Source organism: Phodopus roborovskii, unplaced genomic scaffold, assembly GCF_943737965.1.
Source record: "Phodopus roborovskii unplaced genomic scaffold, PHOROB, whole genome shotgun sequence".
In the NCBI taxonomy this organism is placed as follows: Eukaryota; Metazoa; Chordata; class Mammalia; order Rodentia; family Cricetidae; genus Phodopus; species Phodopus roborovskii.
Genome location: NW_026125554.1, coordinates 2,317,325 through 2,337,733, shown reverse-complemented (window position 1 = coordinate 2,337,733; position 20,409 = coordinate 2,317,325). Strand labels below are relative to the sequence as shown.

General features: G+C 54.2%; 1 protein-coding gene across 4 annotated transcripts; it reads right to left on the bottom strand.

The window, feature by feature from the left end:
* Positions 1–320: 320 nt before the first annotated feature.
* On the bottom strand, positions 321–19,244 carry Mier2 (MIER family member 2). Of its 4 annotated transcripts, none has more exons than XM_051177487.1 (14): positions 19,190–19,244; positions 14,014–14,104; positions 13,290–13,429; positions 12,874–12,999; positions 12,374–12,491; positions 11,957–12,045; positions 11,516–11,585; positions 8,204–8,355; positions 7,854–7,935; positions 7,687–7,781; positions 2,699–2,823; positions 2,516–2,604; positions 1,559–1,988; positions 321–1,268 (listed from the first exon to the last, which is right to left on the bottom strand). In XM_051177487.1, exons 1-14 carry the CDS (start codon positions 19,196–19,198, stop codon positions 1,247–1,249), a joined length of 1,638 nt encoding a protein of 545 aa, XP_051033444.1. In that variant the 5' UTR covers positions 19,199–19,244; the 3' UTR covers positions 321–1,246. The 4 variants fall into 4 exon arrangements, with proteins under 4 accessions (XP_051033444.1, XP_051033445.1, XP_051033446.1 ...); XM_051177488.1 differs by having other exon boundaries at positions 12,374–12,485; XM_051177489.1 differs by lacking the exon at positions 19,190–19,244 and adding an exon at positions 18,657–18,973.
* Positions 19,245–20,409: the final 1,165 nt, after the last annotated feature.

Sequence of the window (20,409 nt, the reverse complement as noted above, 5' to 3'; positions counted from 1 at the left end):
CCCAGTCTGTCTGCAGGTTCAAATTTCCAATGGTGACTGACCTCACACAGAATACCCTTCCCAACCTACTGTCCCAGCAAACACTGGCCTCTGCCCACCACCAGAGTTCTCTGCCCTAATCGTCTCCTCTGCCACTAGCTCCAGGCAAAGTTGGCTGATACTCCATATTTGAGCTGTCTGTGCACTGTGTCATGGCGCCCTGTGTGATCTAGTGGCCTCATGCCTCTCAGCTGCTCTGCTGTGCAGTCACATCCTTACCCAGGGTCCCCAAGGGGTGACAAGGGTTCCTCAGTTCCTGCCAAGTCACCATGAGACAACCCGGGCTTCAAATCAAGTTTAATAAATAAAATAGCATTGGGCAAAGGCAGTCTCACGTCACAGTGTCCTCGGTGGGGCGAGGGACAGTCGAGTCCAGCCACAGAGGCTCAAACAGCACCGCTCTGCCAACACCGGGCGGAGCTGCCTGCCCAGGGACCCCACTCCAAATTGTAAACACCAACATAAATAAAATGTGGGAGGCCAAGGACAAGACGGACCCAGCCATCCTGCTAGGAGCCTCCAAAGAAATGAGACCCTCTGGACAGGGCTGTGGCAGGGTGGTGCTTCCAGAGCTGTACCCCAAGATGCCCCAAGGAGGGAGGCAAGAAGGGAACGGACCACCTGCTCCTCACCCATCAGGCTGCTGAAGCCCCACCTCGGCGCAGGGTAGGGGTGCGGGCAGGAGGCAGTTGGGGTATAAAGTGCGGCTTTTCCTGAAGTGGAGACGGTGAAGGGCCGAGAAAGGGCGGCCACAGGGCGAGGTATATGGCTCTGTGCCCCAAGGTCCCACGCAAAGCAGAGGCTGGGGGCACAACCCCGCTGCAGTGGGGAATGAGCTGGCCTGTGGAGGGTGCCCGGGCAGAGGCTGCTGGTGCGGGATGAGTCCTGCCCAAAGCCCCAGGCAGCACCGCCTGCTCAGCCTCTGCTGGCTGAGGGGCCAGAGGCTGGCTCCATGTTGGGACGGGCCCTCTTTGAGCCCAGCTGCCAGGTTGACTCCATGGCACAGTGGTACCCTGGAGCTGTGGCGGTGCTGGATGCTGAGGTCTGGGGTCTGTGTGGCCCTGGCCACTTCACTGAGTCCCATCATGTTCTGAAGCAGAGGAGGCACCACACAGGCCTGCGTGCGAGGGGTCAGGAAGACTGACTGGCAGGCCTGGCAGTGCTGCCATGTCCGTTCTGAGCACACATGCCCACAGATGACCAGAGGTCAACAGGTCATCACGTTGCACCTAGGGGAAACCATAAGCAAGAGTGAATGGCCAAGGAACCCGAGCCTCGCCCATCCCACCCACTGCCACCACCCAAAATACAGCTGTGACTGCCTGGACAGACAGGTGCAGAGTGTGGAGAAGCCTGGCACCTGCACCCACTTGCAGCTTTGTGAACAATGAACGTATAGCGAAACTGAAAACTAAGGAAGCCAAAGGGGAGGTACAAACAGGGCGGCCACAGACCACTAGAGACAGCTGTGGCCCTGGGCACCAGCCAGACTGTGGAAGGTGCTAAGGGTGACACTCACTGTGACAAGGGCTCTGAGCGCAATGTGGAGGCTGGGCATGTAGTGTGGCCAGTCAGGAAAGGATTCACATCCCCAATGCCAATGAGTCCAAATTCAGTGACTGACAAGGCCATCTGTGCCGGGGCCATAGGCTCTGCAGTGTCCTCGCTCAGATCCACAGGGCTGGACACAAGAGGCAGCTCCTCAGGTAGGGCAAGGTCCACAGCCAGCCTAGGGCTGGTGCCCGGCTCTGGAGCAGGAGTGGCAGCAGCAACCACCGATGAGAGGTCAGCCTGGGAGGTCAGGCTGCTGGGCTGCTGGAGTGAGGCCACAGCAGGGAGCTCATGTAGCTGCTGGAAGGGACATGGTCCTGGCTCTGAGGACTGGAGATCATCCAAGCCTGCTCCAGGCTGATCAAGCCCACCAGCAGCAACATCCACACTAGGCGGCTCTGAAGGGAGAACAGGGGGAGCGCCATGAGCAGAGGGGAGGTTCAGCCCCCACAACCCCACGTTCCTCTCTTGGGTCTCATTCATGCGGGGCCTCCTCAGCCAACTATGCCAGTGGGCTCAGCCACGGAGACTAATTATGAAGTCAGGAGCCAGCCACGTCCACAGCTTTGTAAACTGACATCAGAGGACCCGGAGATGAAACACCAGAACTCTGCTAGGAAAGTAAGAATACTGATGGTTCTGCAAACCCACAAGCACCACGCGGTACAACACAGGGAACCTTGTAGACACAGTGCCAGACCCCTGAACCAAGGCCTCTGCTAACAGACAGACTTGGAAAGCGAGAGTCCTTGCTCATGTCTCCCAGCGTGAATATGTTTTGTCGCTTCCCAGCCAGGGTTAAGCAGGGATGGCATCTGGGGACGGGACCAAGCAACCCCACTGCTCACTATGCACTGTGGAGACTAAGTGGTACAATCCTTGGGTTCCCTGTCCTCATCCACAACCTCGCCACATGTAAACTCACCCATGGACACCCCTGCCTCAGACTCCTGCTCAGGGTGTAACCGGGCAGGGCCATCAGGGTCAAGGCTATCCAGGTCCTGCTCAGCATCCCTGTGGAGAGAGAGCTGTGAGGAGAAAGCCAGGGAAGCAGGAGGGGACACCCCACCACACCTACCCTGGCCAGATGGCTAGCATGAGCACGCACGTGGTTCCAGAGGAGACGAACTTCCTCCGGCCCAGCCGCGTCTGCTGGGCAAAGTAGTCGTACCGCTCAGATTTCTTCCACAGGTAGTAATACTCCACACACTCGCCCACTGACCGTGTGCGCACCTGTATGAACCACAGGCATGCTTTTGGCCTCACTGCACAGTTGCAGGCCACAGGGTTGCAGGAAGAAAAGGCTTCTCACAGAAACCCATGAGACATCACCTACTGACCCTAGTCCCCACCAGTGCCCTATCGACTAGCCTGTGGCCTAAGACCCATGCGCCTAGGGCATCTGCGCTGCTCCCATGAACAACAAGCTAAGCACACAGGTGCCACAGACAGAGCCTCCAGCCAGAGAACAGTGCAAGTTCAGGGTACCAGCCCATGGGAGCCGGCTGCTAGTATGAACATGGACTTGGGAGCCACAGCTGAGGACATGCACTGCAGTAAGGCCCAGTGCTGCCCATCAGAACTGTTAAGCCCCAGGAGACACACCTCACACATTTACAAGGGTGTTTCCGGGGTTTACAACAGGAAAGCCCAAGCTGCATATGGCTGGAGTCCTGAATGAATCAAAAAGGAAAAAGACCTTTAACTGGGAGAGAATTCAATGTGACCAGCCACCTCACATTCCCATCGCCATGGTGGACTGTACCCTCAAATCACGACCGATAACAGATGTCCTTAAGATGTTTGTGGCTGGTGCTGAGAAGAGGTGCCACTGGTTGGATAGACCTGACCGTGTGGTCCATAAGTGTCTGGGAGGGATGTAAGAGTTTACAACTATGAGCTAGAAGCTCTAGACTCTAGCTCCTAGCAGAGCTTCACAGCCACACCGGTGAGAATCCAGAAGGGCAGAGAGTGGACAGAACCGTATAGTGGAAGCCACCAGCTTCCCAACAGGAACAGAGCTGGCCTGAGACCATTCGTGCCATATATTCTAGCTTCCTCCTGTCTAGTTGCTGGACACTGGAATGGGGCTGAACGCAAAAGTAACAGACATAGCTGGGTACAGTAGTGCACTCCTTTAATCCCAACAGGCAGACCTGAGTTGGAGGCCAATCTGGTCTACAAAGCTAAAGCTAGTTCCTGGACAGCCAACGATATGGGGAGAAGACCCCGTCTCAAAAAAAAAAAAAAAAAAAAAAAAGGTTCCAGGCACAGCTACTCCATGGAAGAAATTTCAAGACAGGATAGCACACTCATTGCACAGTGCACCCTGCATCCTGTCAAGATGGAACAGCAGCGGCTTTGGCACGCTCCCAGCGCACTGTGCACTGTGCCCAATCAGATCAACAGAGAGAACAGAGGAAAAAACATGAGGTTCAGTGGGAAAACAGACCTCAAGCAAGATCCCAGCTACAGATCCAGTGTCAAATGCAGCTTCAAGCACTGAGTCCCTGATCCCTGCATTGGGAGAGTAGAATAGTATAGGAACCAGCACTGAAGGCCCCAACTGTAAAAACCCAAATCCATTTGAAAAGAGAACAGAGATCATCAAGGGACCCCTTCCTCAAAGCAAGTGCCCAGGGAATTGACTCCCCTGGTGCAGCCAAGGTGCAGAGGCCATTGCAGCACTGGCACAAAGGGGCCACCACATGCTGGGCTGGAGAAAGAACTCAGCTTGCACCAACATTCTAGAAAGCCACTGGGCAGGAGGCCCTGAGATGCCACTGTGTAAAGCTGTGAAGGCAAAGCCCCAGTTCCAGTGGAGATGCCAGAATGCTGAAGGCACCCGAACCACAGGGCATCTGCCAGGAAAAACTGCAGGCACAGAGTAGAACTGGTCCCAAGAGGTTCCACATGCAACGGCAGCACAGTGAAAAGTGGCAGGGCTAAGGCCACATGCATCCACTCTGAGCAGGACACAGAGCTGTGGCAGCATGTGGACAGTCATGCAGAGCTCTAGCAGGCCTTCTGGCTCAGTCTGCAAAAAGAATGGCAATGTATAGCGAGCAGAAGTATGGGCTTACAGGTTTGCTTTGATTTTTTAGTTATTTGTTTGTTTTTCAAGTTAGGGTTTCTCTGTATAACAGTCGTGGTTGTTCTGAAACTCTCTCTGTAGACCAGGCTGGCCTCACACTCAGAGACCCACCTGCTCTGCTTCCCGAGTGCTGGGATTAAAGACATGCATCATGTCCGATGATTTATTTGTTTGAGTATTTACATGCATGTGTGTGTATACACCACATATGTGCCTGGCACAACTGAAGTCAGAGAAGGCATTAGATCTCTTGGAACTGAAGTTACAGGCATTGTAAGGCACCATGAGGTGCTAGGGATCTAAGGGGGATGCTCTGCAAGGGCAGCCAGTGCGCTTGACCACTAAGCCACCTCTCCAGCCTATAACACATATGTAGACTTACTTTGAAGGTCACAGTTAAAAAACTACATCAAATCTCAGAAGACACTGGACAGCTGATTTCTGAACAATGCAGAGACAGGAACACTGAGTTAGTTACAGGAAGCTGGTTGCATCCCTATCAGGGGTCCTCCAGGAGCAGGGGAGGACTGTGATGAGTCAAAGTGAACTCCAGAGTCATTATGATAGACTTGGACAGTGAATCTTGTCAACCTAACTGGATTTGTAGTCACTTAAGAGACACACTGCTTGACTTGAAGGAGTCTCCAGAGAGATGTAACCGCTTATAGAGAACACACCCTGAATGTAGAAGGCACCATCTGATAATTAGGGGTCCTGAGTGAAAAGGGAAAAGACGAAAACTGAGCAGACAGTGTATCTCTGCTGTGTAGCTGGGGATGAATGTGGACAGCTGCCTCCTGTTCCTCAGCCCTTCCCTGTCATGAGTAGCTACCTTTCAAACTGAGCCCAACAAATGCCTTCCATAAAGCCCTACCTGTCCAGTATTTCATCATAGCGGAGGGAGCCACAGGACACAGATGCAGTGACAGACAGGACACGGATGCAGTGACAGACAGGACACAGATGCAGTGACAGACAGGACACGGATGCAGTGACAGGGAAGAGACAGACAGGACACGGATGCAGTGACAGACAGGACACGGATGCAGTGACAGGGAAGTGACAGACAGGACACAGATGCAGTGACAGACAGGACACAGATGCAGTGACAGACAGGACACAGATGCAGTGACAGACAGGACACAGATGCAGTGACAGGGAAGAGACAGACAGGACACAGATGCAGTGACAGGGAAGAGACAGACAGGACACGGATGCAGTGACAGACAGGACACGGATGCAGTGACAGGGAAGTGACAGACAGGACACAGATGCAGTGACAGGGAAGTGACAGACAGGACACAGATACAGATGCAGTGACAGACAGGACACGGATGCAGTGACAGACAGGACACGGACGCAGTGACAGACAGGACACAGATGCAGTGACAGGGAAGAGACAGACAGGACACGGATGCAGTGACAAACAGGACACGGATGCAGTGACAGGGAAGTGACAGACAGGACACAGATGCAGTGACAGACAGGACACGGATGCAGTGACAGACAGGACACGGACGCAGTGACAGACAGGACATGGATTCAGATGCCAGGCCTCACTTGTGGTGCACCTGGCAAGTGGAGGAACAGATGACAGATCATCCCATGGCCACCATGCGTCCACAATCCCACAGCTGTATCAAGCTAAAACCTGGGACATTCTACTGTCCCCAGCAGTGTCCCACCAACATTCACAGGGGTCCTACCACCTGATGTCCTGACTGATAGCCCCACCCCTGCCCAGGACACAGCACTTCACAGAGACCCCGTGTCTGGACACCCCTCCTGCCCAGAGAGCAGCCCAAGGAGAGGCAGCAGGCTTCACAGGCCCCTCAGGCCTTGCTGCATCCTAGACAACAGGCGCACACTGTTACCAGGGAGCCCAACAAGCCTGTGCCAAGCCCTCAGGTAGCAGACGCACTCCTGCTGCGACAGTTCAGGGCTGAGCACTGCCTGTGGCCAGCTCTAGGTAGTCACACTGAGCAATATCCCTGTGACACCCCAGGCCCTGAACCCCGTATCACCACTCACTAAAGATGACACCAACAGCCCCCAAGTGAACAGGCCCCCAGGATACAAGGCCAGATCTGGGCTGGCCGCCAGCACTGACGAAGGCCTGCATGGCATGCCAGCCCAGAGCAGGGCCAGTGGCACTGCAGCAAGGTAGACAGATACCCACGGAGCACTCAGTGGTCCAGACATGCTCCAGCGTGGAGCACTGAGCCAGTGAGTGCCACAGAGGACCCAAAGCAAGGTGTGGATGAAGAGGAATGGTGGTGCCCATAAACATGGCTGCACTCCATCTTGGCACAAGGGCAGTGAGTTCAAAACTGTTCTCAGCAAGTCATAAGACCTAAAGGTCAAAGGTGTGACTACAGTAAGGTGTCTTATTCTGAATAACAACAGACCTGAATCTGAGGTGTGGCTACTCCTGACCCTCAAGGCTAGGGAAGGAGAAGCTGAATCTAAGGTGTAACTACTTCCATCCTCAAGAAGAATCTAAGGTGTGGTTACTGAATCCTTACAGTAAGTGAGGAAGAAAAATCTATTTGTTCCCTATACACGATACTGTGTTCCCCTTTGTGGTTAAGGTATATAAGAACGGTGAAAAATAAACCTGTGGCACTTCAGTATTGATTGATCTGCCCTCCTGACTTTTATTCTGTCTCTTGTCTTTTCTTTATCATCTATAGCTAGCTCCTGACTTTTATTCTGTCTCTGTCTTTTCTTTATCATCTATAGCTAGCCTTTCCCTCATCCACACTTCCCCTCTCAGGTACGAACTTCTTTCCCTCATCCATAGACCCCCACTCAGGTACGACCTTGGGCTGCTCAGCTGGTTTCCATTGCACCCCCACAAAGACAGCTTCCGACAGAGGAGCCAGCTCAGGAACAGGAGCCTTATTCTTTGGGGTGAGGAAGGGGCCCAGTGAATGTGGCCAAGACTAGGGTGAGGCATCGACAGGCAGGCAGGACGGATCTGGCAGAAGAGCCTCACCCACCTTGTTAGCCTGGATCAGGTGGAAGTTCTTCCCATGTACACGGAAGCCATGTTCAAAGTTCCTGCACTCTTCCTCGCTCCAGGCACAGAGCCCATCTGCAAAGAGAGTGGGGCCATCAGAGAGCTCAGGGGTAGCAGAGAGGAGGGGAGCCCAGAACTGCATCTCACCTCGGATCACCTTTACGTTGAATCTCAGCCTGCGCAGGGCCTCCTCCACGTTGAAATTACACTTCACCAGCTCATACAGCGCCTGGAGCAGAGTGCGGTTTACCTCTCCCACCAGTCTACCAGAGCCAGCAGAGGATACCTATACCCCATGCTCCACCTATACTATGACCTTAGAGCCACACGCTGCAACCACACCATGGCTCCCAGAATTCCAATGGTGCCACCACCTTGACCCTGTCAGCCATCAGGGGTGCCTGACATCACTGGCCCTCACAAGTAGGTTCAATGTGCCATCCCACAGCCACACTGCTGGACCATTCCCTGGCTGATGCCCAGTGTGTGGCCCCTACCTGTTCACTGTCCTTAACCACCTCGCCCTCTGGGATCTGGGGACCGGCCGTCTCCTGCCATCTCCGCTTCACTGCCCTGTACAAGAATTCCTCCACCTCCTGCTCTGGGAGCACACTGGGGCTCCACAGCAGCTGGTCTTCGTTTTCATAGACTGTGGGAAGAGGCTGAGAGTCAGGTGTGACCCACACCAGGGGAGCCAGGGGAGGCACCTCAGCACTTCCCAGCATATGGAACCAACTCCTGGCCTGTGCAGCTCGACGTCACATGGACCCAAGCTGACCATGGCCACTGAGGGAAAAGTTATAGAGGGGGAGGGGTTAAAGGTGGGGGGCAACAAAGTCAGAGTGTGAAGCCAGCAAACTGAATCCGCCAGCAGGTCACAGGTGGTTCTGGAGAGGCTATGAGGATTTCCCCTCAGGGTATCACAAACAATCCCAGAGGCAGTGTCACTCAGTGTGCCCATCTGCAGACAGAGCTTTAGTACACAGCAAATGCAGCAGAACAAAAAAAAAAAAAAAAGGAGAGCAACACAACATGACCATAGAGAGCAGCGGCGCTCACCCATGACCCTAGCACAGGACAGTGTTATGATGGCCAGCCTCCACACAGAATGTTCTAGACCAGCCTGAACTACAACAGACCCTGTCTCAAAAAGGGGGAATGAAACAGAAAACACAGCAACATACACACACACACAACACATCACAGACTGAACTCTATGAATGTAGTCGAATCTGCCATTTAAAAGTTCATGGATCTCCTAGTCTACATAGCCAGTTCTAGGCTAGCCTGGGTTACAAAGAGAAACCTTGTTTCAATAAACAAAACAAGTAAAACCAAAAGTGAACCACAGCCCAGGCTTCACTGAAGAACCAACATACACTTCATTGGACACCCTCTGTTTTCCCCACTCTGAAGAAAGGCAATTTCAACACTTCCATAGGGCAGCATAACCCGGGTGCTAACACTTGACAAGGGACAAAAGCCTGACTACAGGCCACTGCCTGTGAGCACACAGAAACCTGTGAAAAGAGCCTGGGAAGAAACTCTCCAGGCAACTCTGAGGCAGGCAGTGGCTACAGACACAGACAGTGGTTACCCACTGCTGCCGGGCAGAGCTGGGCTCTCCAGACCCTCACTGTTCACCTGCCTCTCAATCTGTCCTTCAGGCATGCTTCCATTTACTGCCTGGCTATGGTGTTACTGAGATTCACTATGCAGGGTCCCCCTCAAACGCAGACTGGTGTGTCTTATGCTGGGTACTACCTGTGCAGCATTCATAGGAGCCAAGTTGGGGAAGCAGGTCCCTAGGGTATGTCTGTGAAGGCTATACCTGACCCCCAGTCCCTGCCTCCTGTCCACCATGAGGCAACCCCTCTGCCACATGCCCCCCACGCCATATTCTTTTGCCTGAGCACATGGGGCCCAACAACCAGGAACTGACCATCTGAAACTTTTGAACCAAAATAAACTTTTTGCGATTGTGTGGGTGTGCAGGAGTGGGGTCTGAAATGAACCCTTCTGCTGTTTCGGCCATAGCAATGGCAACGGACTAACATTGTACTGCTGACCTGACCCCTATCCCCCACCCTACAGCATGCTGCTCCACTAGTCTCCATGAGGCATGCAGTAGCCTGTGTGGATGACACCCACTCCAGCTCCACAGGAGCTCAGAGGCAACTACATACAAATGGACAGAAAGTGCCAAGGATAAGCACAGAGCACAACAGTTGTCGGGAGGAACCTAGCCTTTCTGCCACCGCACACACGTCAGAGTGACCCAAAAGCAGAGCAATAATCGTCTGTAGCTTAGAGAGCATAGTGGCAAGGAGACCATGAGCAGCAGTGTGGACAACCCATCGTGTCAGGGCTGCTCCAGAATGGAGGCCGGCCCAACAGCTGTGAGCCCAGTAGCCAATGCCCTTCACCATGCTGGCCTGATCCAGAGCACACATCAGACACCCAACAACACAACTCATTTTCTGCCAACTAAGGTCAGCAGCTGGACAGAGGGGCTCTTCATCTTCTGAGGCATCAGCCCTGAATACTGACTAAGCATGGCTCCATGGTCACCCTCAATAGACCCACAAGTACAGAGATAGGATAGCTCAGCAGGTAATGGCGCCTGACAATCTTGAGTCTGAGCCATGGAACCCAATCCTGCAGGTTGTCCTTGGACCCCCACATGTTCGTGAGTATGCGTATGCGCACATAATGTAGATATAACATGTGTACATAAAAAAGTAAAGAAAAGCTGGGTGGTGGTGGCGCACACCTTTAATCCCAGCACTTTGGAGGCAGAGGCAGGCGGATCTCAGTGAGTTCAAGGCCAGGCTGGTCTACAAAGGAAGTTCCAGGACAGCCAGAACTGTTACACAAGGAAGCCCTATCTCGAAAAACAAAAACAAACAACAAAAAAACATAAAGAAGCTAATTTGTCTCTAGTGAATGACATAAAATATACACAACAACCCACAAAGCATTGGCCAGATATGTACAAAAGGGTAGAGATTAAGGCCATCCTGACAGTAGGAGGGCAAGCCATGAGTGGGGGACTACAGAACAGAAGCAACCCAGGTTGTGTCCCAAACATGCAAATAACTCCTACCAACCATAAGGGCACTACTAGTGAGGTGGTGATAACGTGAGGGGTACCTACAGCTCCCAGGGGAACACTCCATCTACCTGGGGGCAGTGTGACACCAACCAAGAGATGAATTCGCAACTGAGGAATACCTGGCATGCAATAAGTAAGCAATACATGCTGCATGGGCAGTACACACTGCATGGGCAGTCCACAGAGTGGTGCCCAGAGCAAGGCCACAGAGAGGCACTGCTACCAGAGGTCCATAGAAGAACCACCTGAATGATATCGGAGTGCACACAAGATTTGGGCTCAAGGACACAGAGAGGTATGCTCAAGGGCACTGCTTTCCGGCACACCTTGCACAGCCCATATTGAAGCAGTCACCCCCTACAGGGTCTCTGGCCCCAGCTGTTGGGCAGAGCAGGGAGTGCTCTATCAGAGGTCCTGGCCCCACAGGCTGGGGGCAAGAAGTCCAGACAGGAAGTGACCTCCCAGGTCAAGGAACAATTAGGAGACACAGGAACACGTAGTATATGGTATCCACTATAGGCCCAGAGTAGAGACAAAGGGTAGTGGGAACCATGGCCAGGCAACGGGACATTATCCTAAGGTACTGCTAAGGATGGTGAGCTCCACCCACAGACAGCAAGCAGACACTTGCTAAGGTGCTACCTATTCCTGGAGTCCCTGGACAGGACCCCACAAGGCCTCCCAAACAACTTACTCTTGTCACAATGTCGATTCAAGTGCAGGATGTTGAGGTCAGCTTGGAACTGGGGTCCCACCATGATCTCCTGCAGAGGCAAGAGCCAGGGACAGGATCAGGAAGAGAATGATAGACATGAATCTAGAACCCCACAGGCACCACGGGCTCCAAACACAGGTTGCTGCCCAGAGCTATGAGTCTGCCTGCCTGTTTCCACTTCTGCACTCTGGTGAGACAGAACACCCTGCTGCCTGACCCTGCAAACCCTTGCAGGGGGCTGGGTCACCTCATTGTGGATCAGAGCAGAAGCAGAATCCAGGTCCAGGAACACAGTGGGTCCTACCCACCCTGAAGCCACAGAGCCATCCCACCTCAGAGAGAGCTCAGAGCCTGTGGGGTCCTGGAGGGACAAGGGGTGTAACGAGTATTGTTTTTCTGCCTAATCCCACAGCTCCACACCTTCTTGCACTTGTTGGCAGGAAGCGCGTCCTCCTCAGTGTCAGAGGAGGCTGAGGAGCCTGGGACGTTATCACCAGCCAAGAATGGAGCTGTAGAGAGAGAGGAGTGAGGGGCACCCATCAGGGTATGGCTGGTTCTTCCAGAGGCCTCAATGGCAGCCCGTCTGGCAGCCCCCACCCTACACCATGACCACCCAACCCAGCTGCCAGAAGCTAACAGAGACTGGCAGGCCTGGAGAGCACCTATGTATGATAGCCTGAAGCCACCATCCCGGAAGTGCTAGGCACAGACCCACTTCTGTCTCACTCAATGCAAACCCACCATGTGGCACCTCACAGGACCCCAACCCCACTCCTGGCCACGATGGCATCTCTCATGCAAAGCCCCTGGGTACAGGCCTATGTGACCTATACCCACTCTGATTACGAAAGAGGTCCGAGGCCTCATGGGAGGTGACAGATGGAGTGAGATCATCAGCAGAGGACTGCGTCTCTTCCTCCTCTTCCCCAGAAAGCAAGTCCTTGGCGATCTGCTCCTTTGAACAGGACAGTAAACAGTGTGGCAATTACTTCACCTACACCCAACAGCAACACAAAAGGCCAAGCCTGCTGGGCGAAGGGAACAGAGACGTCTGTGTTGAATAGAGGTGCAGACTCCACATGCCCTCTAGGGCTCCAGCTCCTTCCTCAGTCAAAGTTCCCCAGGATGGCATCCGTCACCTAGACCAGAACCCCCAACCCAGGACAGGGTCACCGTGGTTGTTACCAATGAGAACAGAGCAGGAGAGCAACCGTGAGCAACTGTTGTACTTGCTGACCAAGTAGCCCCCCAATCCTGTCTGGCATCCCCTCTGCTCACCTCCCACTCAGGGAAGCCAGGCACCTCCCTGGGGCCTTTTCAGGGAGACTTGCACTCACCTTGTCCAAGGTCATGTCTGGGAGAGTTGGGGCTGTGTCTCCGCCCTCGCTCTCCTGCTCAGAGATGGGGTCTGATGATTCGTACCCATACAATGCAAGCAGCTCATCGAGGGGCATGTCACTGCTCTGGGAAGGAGTACACGACCCATGAGGGGGGTGAAGCCTAGGATTGTGCCTGAGTCCTGCTGACCCCTCGACGCTCCTTAGCAAGTCCATATGGGGCAGTATGCATGCATCAGGACCACCAAGGAGATAAGCAGTACAGAGACACAGCAGACTCGGGCACTGGTCAAGGCTTTGGGGAGCAGAGCAGCCTGAGGCCAGGCTAGTACACATGCAAACCACATGTGCATGGGCCTGGGCCTGGGCCACATGGAGACCAAGGGGAGCAACTGGACACAGACTGGTAATCATACCTGGGCAATGAAGTCCTTGTCCAGCTCCTCCGGCTTGTCAGGGCACTGTGGGGCCTCGGTACACCCCTCTGGGAGGCTATAGTTCTGTGACAGGAGCTCGGTGAGGTTAAACTGATGGTCTGCAGAGCCCATGGATACCACTATGGAAGAGTTGGTAGGCAGAGTGTGGGGACTGAGTAGGGGTAGGTCTGGAGGGCCCAGAGACTGGGCAGGAGCAGATGAGTCTGGAAGGGCACTGGGGCTAGAGAGGGATGGCATCAGTCAGGTGACAGTGTAAGGCAAGGGAGGGGTCCCAGGTCTGGCCACAGCCACAGCCACAGCACTAGCTCCCAACACACACACAGGGCCACATAGGGAACACCACACAAGTCACTGTAGGAGCACCAAGTTCTGCTACCTGCAGGGTCACAGCCATGTAATGTTTATGGTGGCAGAAACCGCCATCACTGCACCCTTATGGGCCTGCAGCAGATGACCAGTGGACCACCAGAGACCTTAAAGCCACCAGGCATGCAGTCACCTCAAGGAGGGCCCTCCTTGGCTGTTCTCTGTTAGCTAGCCACCATCCCTTAGCTCCAAGGATAAGGAGTGCCCTGACCATTGGCCCACCTCCACCTGACAGGGAGCGCTGAGTTTCCCTGAACTCTCACCCATGCCTGTTCAGTCAGGCCAAGCAAGAGCTCTGTCTGTGGAGGCCTGGGGCAGAAGGGGGTGAGGATGGTACCTGCCGTGGTCTGCAAGCTGGGCTCCCGAGGACACAGGCTATGTGCAAGGCAGGAGGTCACTCGAGGACTTTGCCTCTCCAGCGAGGAGGCCTGTAAGGAAAGAAAGGTGGCACTGGCTCAGGAGCCAGAACCCACCAGCAGACCTCACACAGCTACTGAGGCTCTGGTGAGAGCCCAGCCACTGGGTACCCTTGAGAACTGTAGAGGAAGCCTGGGGACTGTCCAATCACAGCTCCAGTGTGGAGGGACCTTGAAGACATGGGATTTGGTGACAGATACAGACACAGAAGGATACACTTGTGACACTGTTGACAAAGCAGAGAGAGGAACTGGACTCAAGGGTCCCGGTCACTGGGGAGAGCATTGTTCCAGAAATAAAAACAGTGGCTATGCAGGTCGCACTGTACTGAGAAGAGGCAACTCCAGTGTAAGTGGAAGCAAACTGAGGCAGTGTCTGTGAAACCAGGACCAAGAGACGTCAGGGCTGAGCCTGGGCTCGTCCAACACACCTATGCTATGCACTCTCCCACTCCATCAACACCAGCCAAGGCTCCAGTGTCACTGCAAGAGAATGAAATGAAGGGACAGAGGACAGACACCTCTTTCAGCTGGTGATACTGAGGTAGTTGGGTTGGGCTAAACACCATCTAGGTCCCACACTCCAGCAATGAGTATCCTCTAAATTAAGGAAACAACCACACTCACAACAATCAGGTCAGGATGTATACATGTACAGCACATGCTCCCTAAGAACACAGCCATAGAGACAGAAAACCAACTGGTATGAGAGAAAGGATGACCATGTTCCTGCCCAAGGTCCCCACATTGGAAGGTGGAGGCCCTCTGAAGTGACCTAGACAGCTACCCAAATTATAGAAACTTATGAGCCAATTCCAAACAGCACACACAAGCTCCAGGGACCCAAAGAACCACAACCATCCTGCAAAGGAGGTGTTCCCAATTTCAGAAATGACTACAGTCAAAGACATCTCAGCAGAGTGGTGTGGGCCCACAGGTAGGCACAGGTCAGAGGCACACAACTGGGATCTCAGAGACAAACTCCCCAATGGCCTGGAAAAACAAGTCCAATACAAGTAACCAAACAGATCTGCATGTGACAGGACTCACAGGATGGATAGGAACACTGGAAAGCCAAGCACACATCTGGAAAGCAGTGTGTGTGTGTGTGTGTGTGTGTGTGTGTGTGTAGAGACCATTTACTGAGCGGAAGATAAATCAGCAGTCCAGCTTGCAAATGTCTCAGACCCTGAACACATCTCTCCAAATACACTAGTACTATGCAAAGAGGCCATGCTCCTATCAGAACAGAGAGCACACTCCAAGAGTAAGTCCAGAACGGGGGAGGCACATCAGAGCCCGCATGCCTAGAGACAAGCATGCTGCACCAGGAACGGCTTGGTGCTATCTCCAAAGTCACAGCACCTCTTATTCCAGGAGGAAAGGAAAATACAAAGAACAACTCACTCAATCAGAAGTGGGAGGAACACATCTACCCGCTGAAGAACAGATGAAAAAACAAAGCACCAGAGTACCACACCGCCATGAACAAGAGTGAGGCTCTCACACATGCCACTACAAAGACAAGGCCACACAGTGTAGGAAGCACCACCGGGGCGAATCCAGAGACGGCATTTGGGTTTGTAGTAGATGAGAGCTGGGAAGGGGACAGAGCGACTGCTCATGGGGACAGGGCTTCCTTTAGAGGTAAGAGAATAATTTCAAATTGTGTTGGCAGTTACACAACTCCAAAATTACCAAAAGCCCACTGAACTGTGCACATTAAAAGGGAGATAGACAGGGTGTACCTCAGCAAAGCTGCTGCCAATAATAATAACAGCAGTAGTAGTAATAATAAATAATGTAGGGCAGGAGAGGTGGCTCAGTGTTAAGAGCACCAGGGTACAGTTCCCAGCACCCACATGGCGGCTCACAATCATGAAACTCCAGTTCTAGGAGATCCTGCACCCTCTTCTGGCAAAACTCTCGATACACAAGAAATAAAGATACATCTCCTTTCCCCCACCAAAAGTTAGAATGCTAAAGAATGTTTAAAACTTAGGGACACTGTAGCACTAGGTCCTAAAGAACCTGAGAGGTGAAGCACTCATCCCTCCAGAAGTTGAAACAAGTAAACTACAGCCCAGAGAGGTCAAGATACTGATTTAGCAACGACTCCAAAAGCCCCTCCCCTCAGCCAGGCCCATCTACTGTGAAGCACTAAGGCAATACTGCATGCACCCTGACATGCAGCAAGGAGGTGCTGGGAGGCGCAGGGCTGCCTCCTCCCGGGAAGACATGCCAATAAGCCCCTCAAGGTTCTAGTTCAGGACTGACCACAGCCCAACCAGCTTTTAAGGGTGCCCCCAATGGAGGCAGAGAGTTAAGAAAGCAGAGGACAGGAGGATGAGGGGCAGGCTCACTTGGGGCAGCCGCCAGGGCTAGAGACAGGGAAGAAACACGGCATTTGGGCAGGCTGTCAGGCACCTTACACTTCATAACCATTGTGGTGAGGCGAGGCGTCCTAACCTTGGAACACAAGCTAGGACCAGACCCACCGGCCAATGTGAAGGCACAGGGAGGCTGTCCCAGTGTCCTTGGAACCATGCCTAGAGACTAGTCCTCTGTCCCTGCAATCAAGAGCCCTAAGAGGGGAGACACCAAAGGGCACCACAGTTGCACGACTGGCTAGCAACAGTCCCAAAACTTCTTTATCCAAACAGAATGAGAAGACCCTCCTGCTTCAGGTCAGAGTTCAGGGATCCTCAATGGGGTCAGACCTAAACAGAGAGGCTGAGAACAGAACAGTGTAAGACGCAGTCAACAGAGGAACCATACAGCCTGCTCCTTGCCAACCAGGCCAAGTTCACCTCCAGGTGACCCTCAAGGTCCCCAAGACTGACTGGCCAAGGCTTACATATATAGACATGGTCACTGGAAAACCAGGCACATCACTTTAATGTCACTTTAAAGGGTAAGTTCCAAGGCCCTACTTCCCCACATCAGGAAAAACAAGGGCCAGCCTCAGATCTCTGTGACAGGAGGAACAGTAGGAGGCTAGCCTTAAGATGATCCAGGTGACAACAGGACAAACACATTAGAGGCTGGTCCCCAAGGAAGAGGCCAGAGGCAAGAGGGCCCCCAGCAAGGCCTCTGAGAACAGAGACCCAAGTGGGTTGGCGTGGACACCATCACCCTGACTTCTCAGAAGCTGGGACAGTGTAAGCTGTCCCTCACAGGCAGGTTTTCCCAGTGAGATGCAGGGGACCCAGGACCTAGCCAGGCTGACTGTATCGGGACAGGGACCAGCTTTGGAGGTTGGGTCCCAGCACTCCACCGAGCATCTTCTGAAGAGCTGTCGCCATGCTGTGAGAAAGCCCCAGTCCTGCAGAGACCTCATGTATGTGTGACAGCCAACATCCCCACAGGGGAGGAGCTTCAGCATTAACTCCAAGCCAGTCACCTACAAATGGCAACCCACAAGAGGCCCAGTGAACCCCAAGAAGTATGAGAGGTCAGAACAAATGAATACTTAAAGAGCAAGCAAGACTCAAGAGAAACGACCCAGATCCACACCCAGGCAAGGGCCCCTGTGCCCCTGGTGCCCCAACCTCACCCCTCCACTATGGCAGCTAGGCTATCCCGAGAGACGGGTTCAGCCTGTCTCCACCCACATGGAGCCAGGACACGGGATGACATAAAGATGGGGGCTCAACCAAGGCACAGGAATGAAGAAAACAAGGCGGAGGCTAGGAAGCTGGTGTCAGAAATGGCATCTCAGGGGCCAGAAGAGGGGGACAACTGGTAGGCAGCTCCATGGGAATCAGAGCACTAGAAAGGGACCCAGGGGGGGTGTGGTTTCATGAGGACTACAATGGGTAAGCTCAGTGAAAAGATGTAGCTTATACTAAAGGGGGGGGGGGCAGGACAAGCCATCTGTACAGCTTAGATGGCGTACCAACCCTCACTGAGACACACACTAACCAAGCAGATGACACGGAGGACTTCTAGATAACTGCATCCACTTTTTGTTTGTTTTGTTTTTTTCTAAGACAGGATTTCTCTGTGTAGCGTTGGAGTCTATCCTGGAATTAGCTCTCATAGACCAGGCTGGCCTTGAACTCACAGAGATCTGTCTGCCTCTGCCTCCCAAGTGCTGGGATTAAAGGCATGGCGCCCTCCCACCGCCCAACGGACCCCGTCCACTTTTATGAGTTAAAAACACCTCCACATTTGGATAAGATGCATCAGGATCCCACTGGCTATGGAAAGATACTAGCGAGTTCCCTCTTTAGAAGAAACTGAGGTCGAGCCTTTCTGAATCCTAGACTTCAGGACAGGATGTAGGCACAGTCTGGGAAGTCTCCACCCAAGCCACCCAGGGCAGAGCAGCCTCCCTGGAGCCCAAAAGCAACCACTCGGCCACCATGCCCCGAAGGTTGATCTGCCTTGTCTTCATTAGGACTCAGTTTCCCCAAAGGACCACTAAAGAAAAAAAAAAAAAAACTAAACCCATAAGAACCCTCTGGATCAAGCAGCCAGAGAGGTACAACGGGGGCCCCAGAGCCCGGCCCTGTGGCCCACGCGCGGGCCTGTTGCTACCCAAGCGGCCCCACTGGCGCACCGTGCTGAGTTCCAGTCCCGGAGTGGCGGGTTCGTGGCGCCTCGATGGGGTCTGGTCCCGGGGTTCGGCAGCCGCACTCCGTGGTGCAGGTGAGCTCTGGGGTGAGCCCAATAGCCCCGCGCCCGCGGGAAGGCCCGCGCCCTAGCTCCTACAGCCAGACGAACTCCACGCGCGAAACTTTCCGCTCGCACAGCGCCGCGGACTCCGCGCCGTGCTCACCCCAGCGCGCCGGGCGGCGGTCCCTGCGTCGCGGTCCCAGACGCCAGCGCCGCCCACCCACCCCGTCCGCAGCGCCCTCCCGCCGCGCGGCCCCGGGTCTCGGCCCGGCACCCGGCCGCCCGCGCCTCGCGCCCCTCCCCCCCGCCCGCGCATGCGCACCGCAGCTGAGATGAGGGCGGCGGGCGCCCACGGGGCTCACGCTCCGGCCCGAGGATGGTAAGGAAGCTCGGAGCGCTCCGGTTAGGAGAGCACCGGCCGGACCAGGTCTACCCGGGGCAGGTGTGGGAGGGGCCGCTGCCCAGCCGTTCACTCACCTCCGCCATGGCCGAGCGTGCGCGCGGGAGGCGGCGGCCGCGAGGGTCCCCGGATGCGGTGCCGCGCGCTTATTGGTGGAGGCGCTGGGAGGCGGGGTGGGGCGGGACGCAGGAGGCGCGTAGTAGGTGTGCTGGGGCGGAGTGGAGGTTTATAGCCTCAGCCCTGTGTGCCCCGCCCTGGCATCAGCCAACCAGCTGATTCCCGTGTGGGTGCCCAGCCACCGGGCGGGGACTGTCCACAGGTGAGGGGGGCGGTCCAGAGGTGTAGGGGAATGGTTCAGAGGTAAGGGGGGTTGATCTACAAGTGAGGCGGGAGTGGTCCACAGGTGAGATGGAACAGTCTACAAGTGAAGGTGTTCCACAGGTGACGGGCCAGTCTATCGATGGGGGAAGGGGGTTAGAGTGAAGTGGATGATCTGAAGGTGAGGGCAGTGGTCCAGAGGTGAGGGGGGATAATCCAGAAATGAAGGGAACAGATGAAGGGAGATGGTCCTGAAGTGAGGGGGAATGGTCTAGAAAAAAGGGGACAACCCACAGGTGAGATGGTGTGGTCTAGAGGTTAGGGGTGATGCTGCAGAGGTGAGGGTTGCTGGCCAGGAGGTCCAGAGCAGAGGCACATGGGAGCCTCAAGAACAAGTGCATAGACCTGATATCAGGTGGGGCAGACGGAATGGGAGACACCTGGGGACACTCAGGTAGGCAGATGTGGGTTTGCAGAAGGCCTCTGGTCTATACAAATCACCTGATGAGTCTTACCATTGGGGCCAGGAGCAACCGAGCTGGGAGGGGAAGGCACCACTGGGGTGCTGGTAGCCTGTGCCCTGCCCCCTACCTCTGAGCCAGTGCCCCACTCGCATCTGCTGAGTCCTGTGGTCGAGATTCCTCAGGAAAAGAAAAATAAAAGTTCCTTCATTCAGTGAACCAAATACATACTGAATCCATAAGTCCAGTGAGGCTTTGAGACATTTCAACAGGGGAACCTGAGAAGGAAGACTGAGTCCGCCTAGAGAGCTGTGACAAGGATCACTAGAAAAAGCCAGGCATGGTGGTTCACACTTTGTACTCCAATGCCTGGGACACTGAGGTGTGAGGGTCATTATCGGTTTGAGGCTAATGTGGGCTATGGAATGAGACTGTATCTCGAGAAACCAAATTAAATCTGGGTGTGGTGATGCACGCCCTTAATCCCAGCACTCACGAATCAGAGACAGGCAGATCTC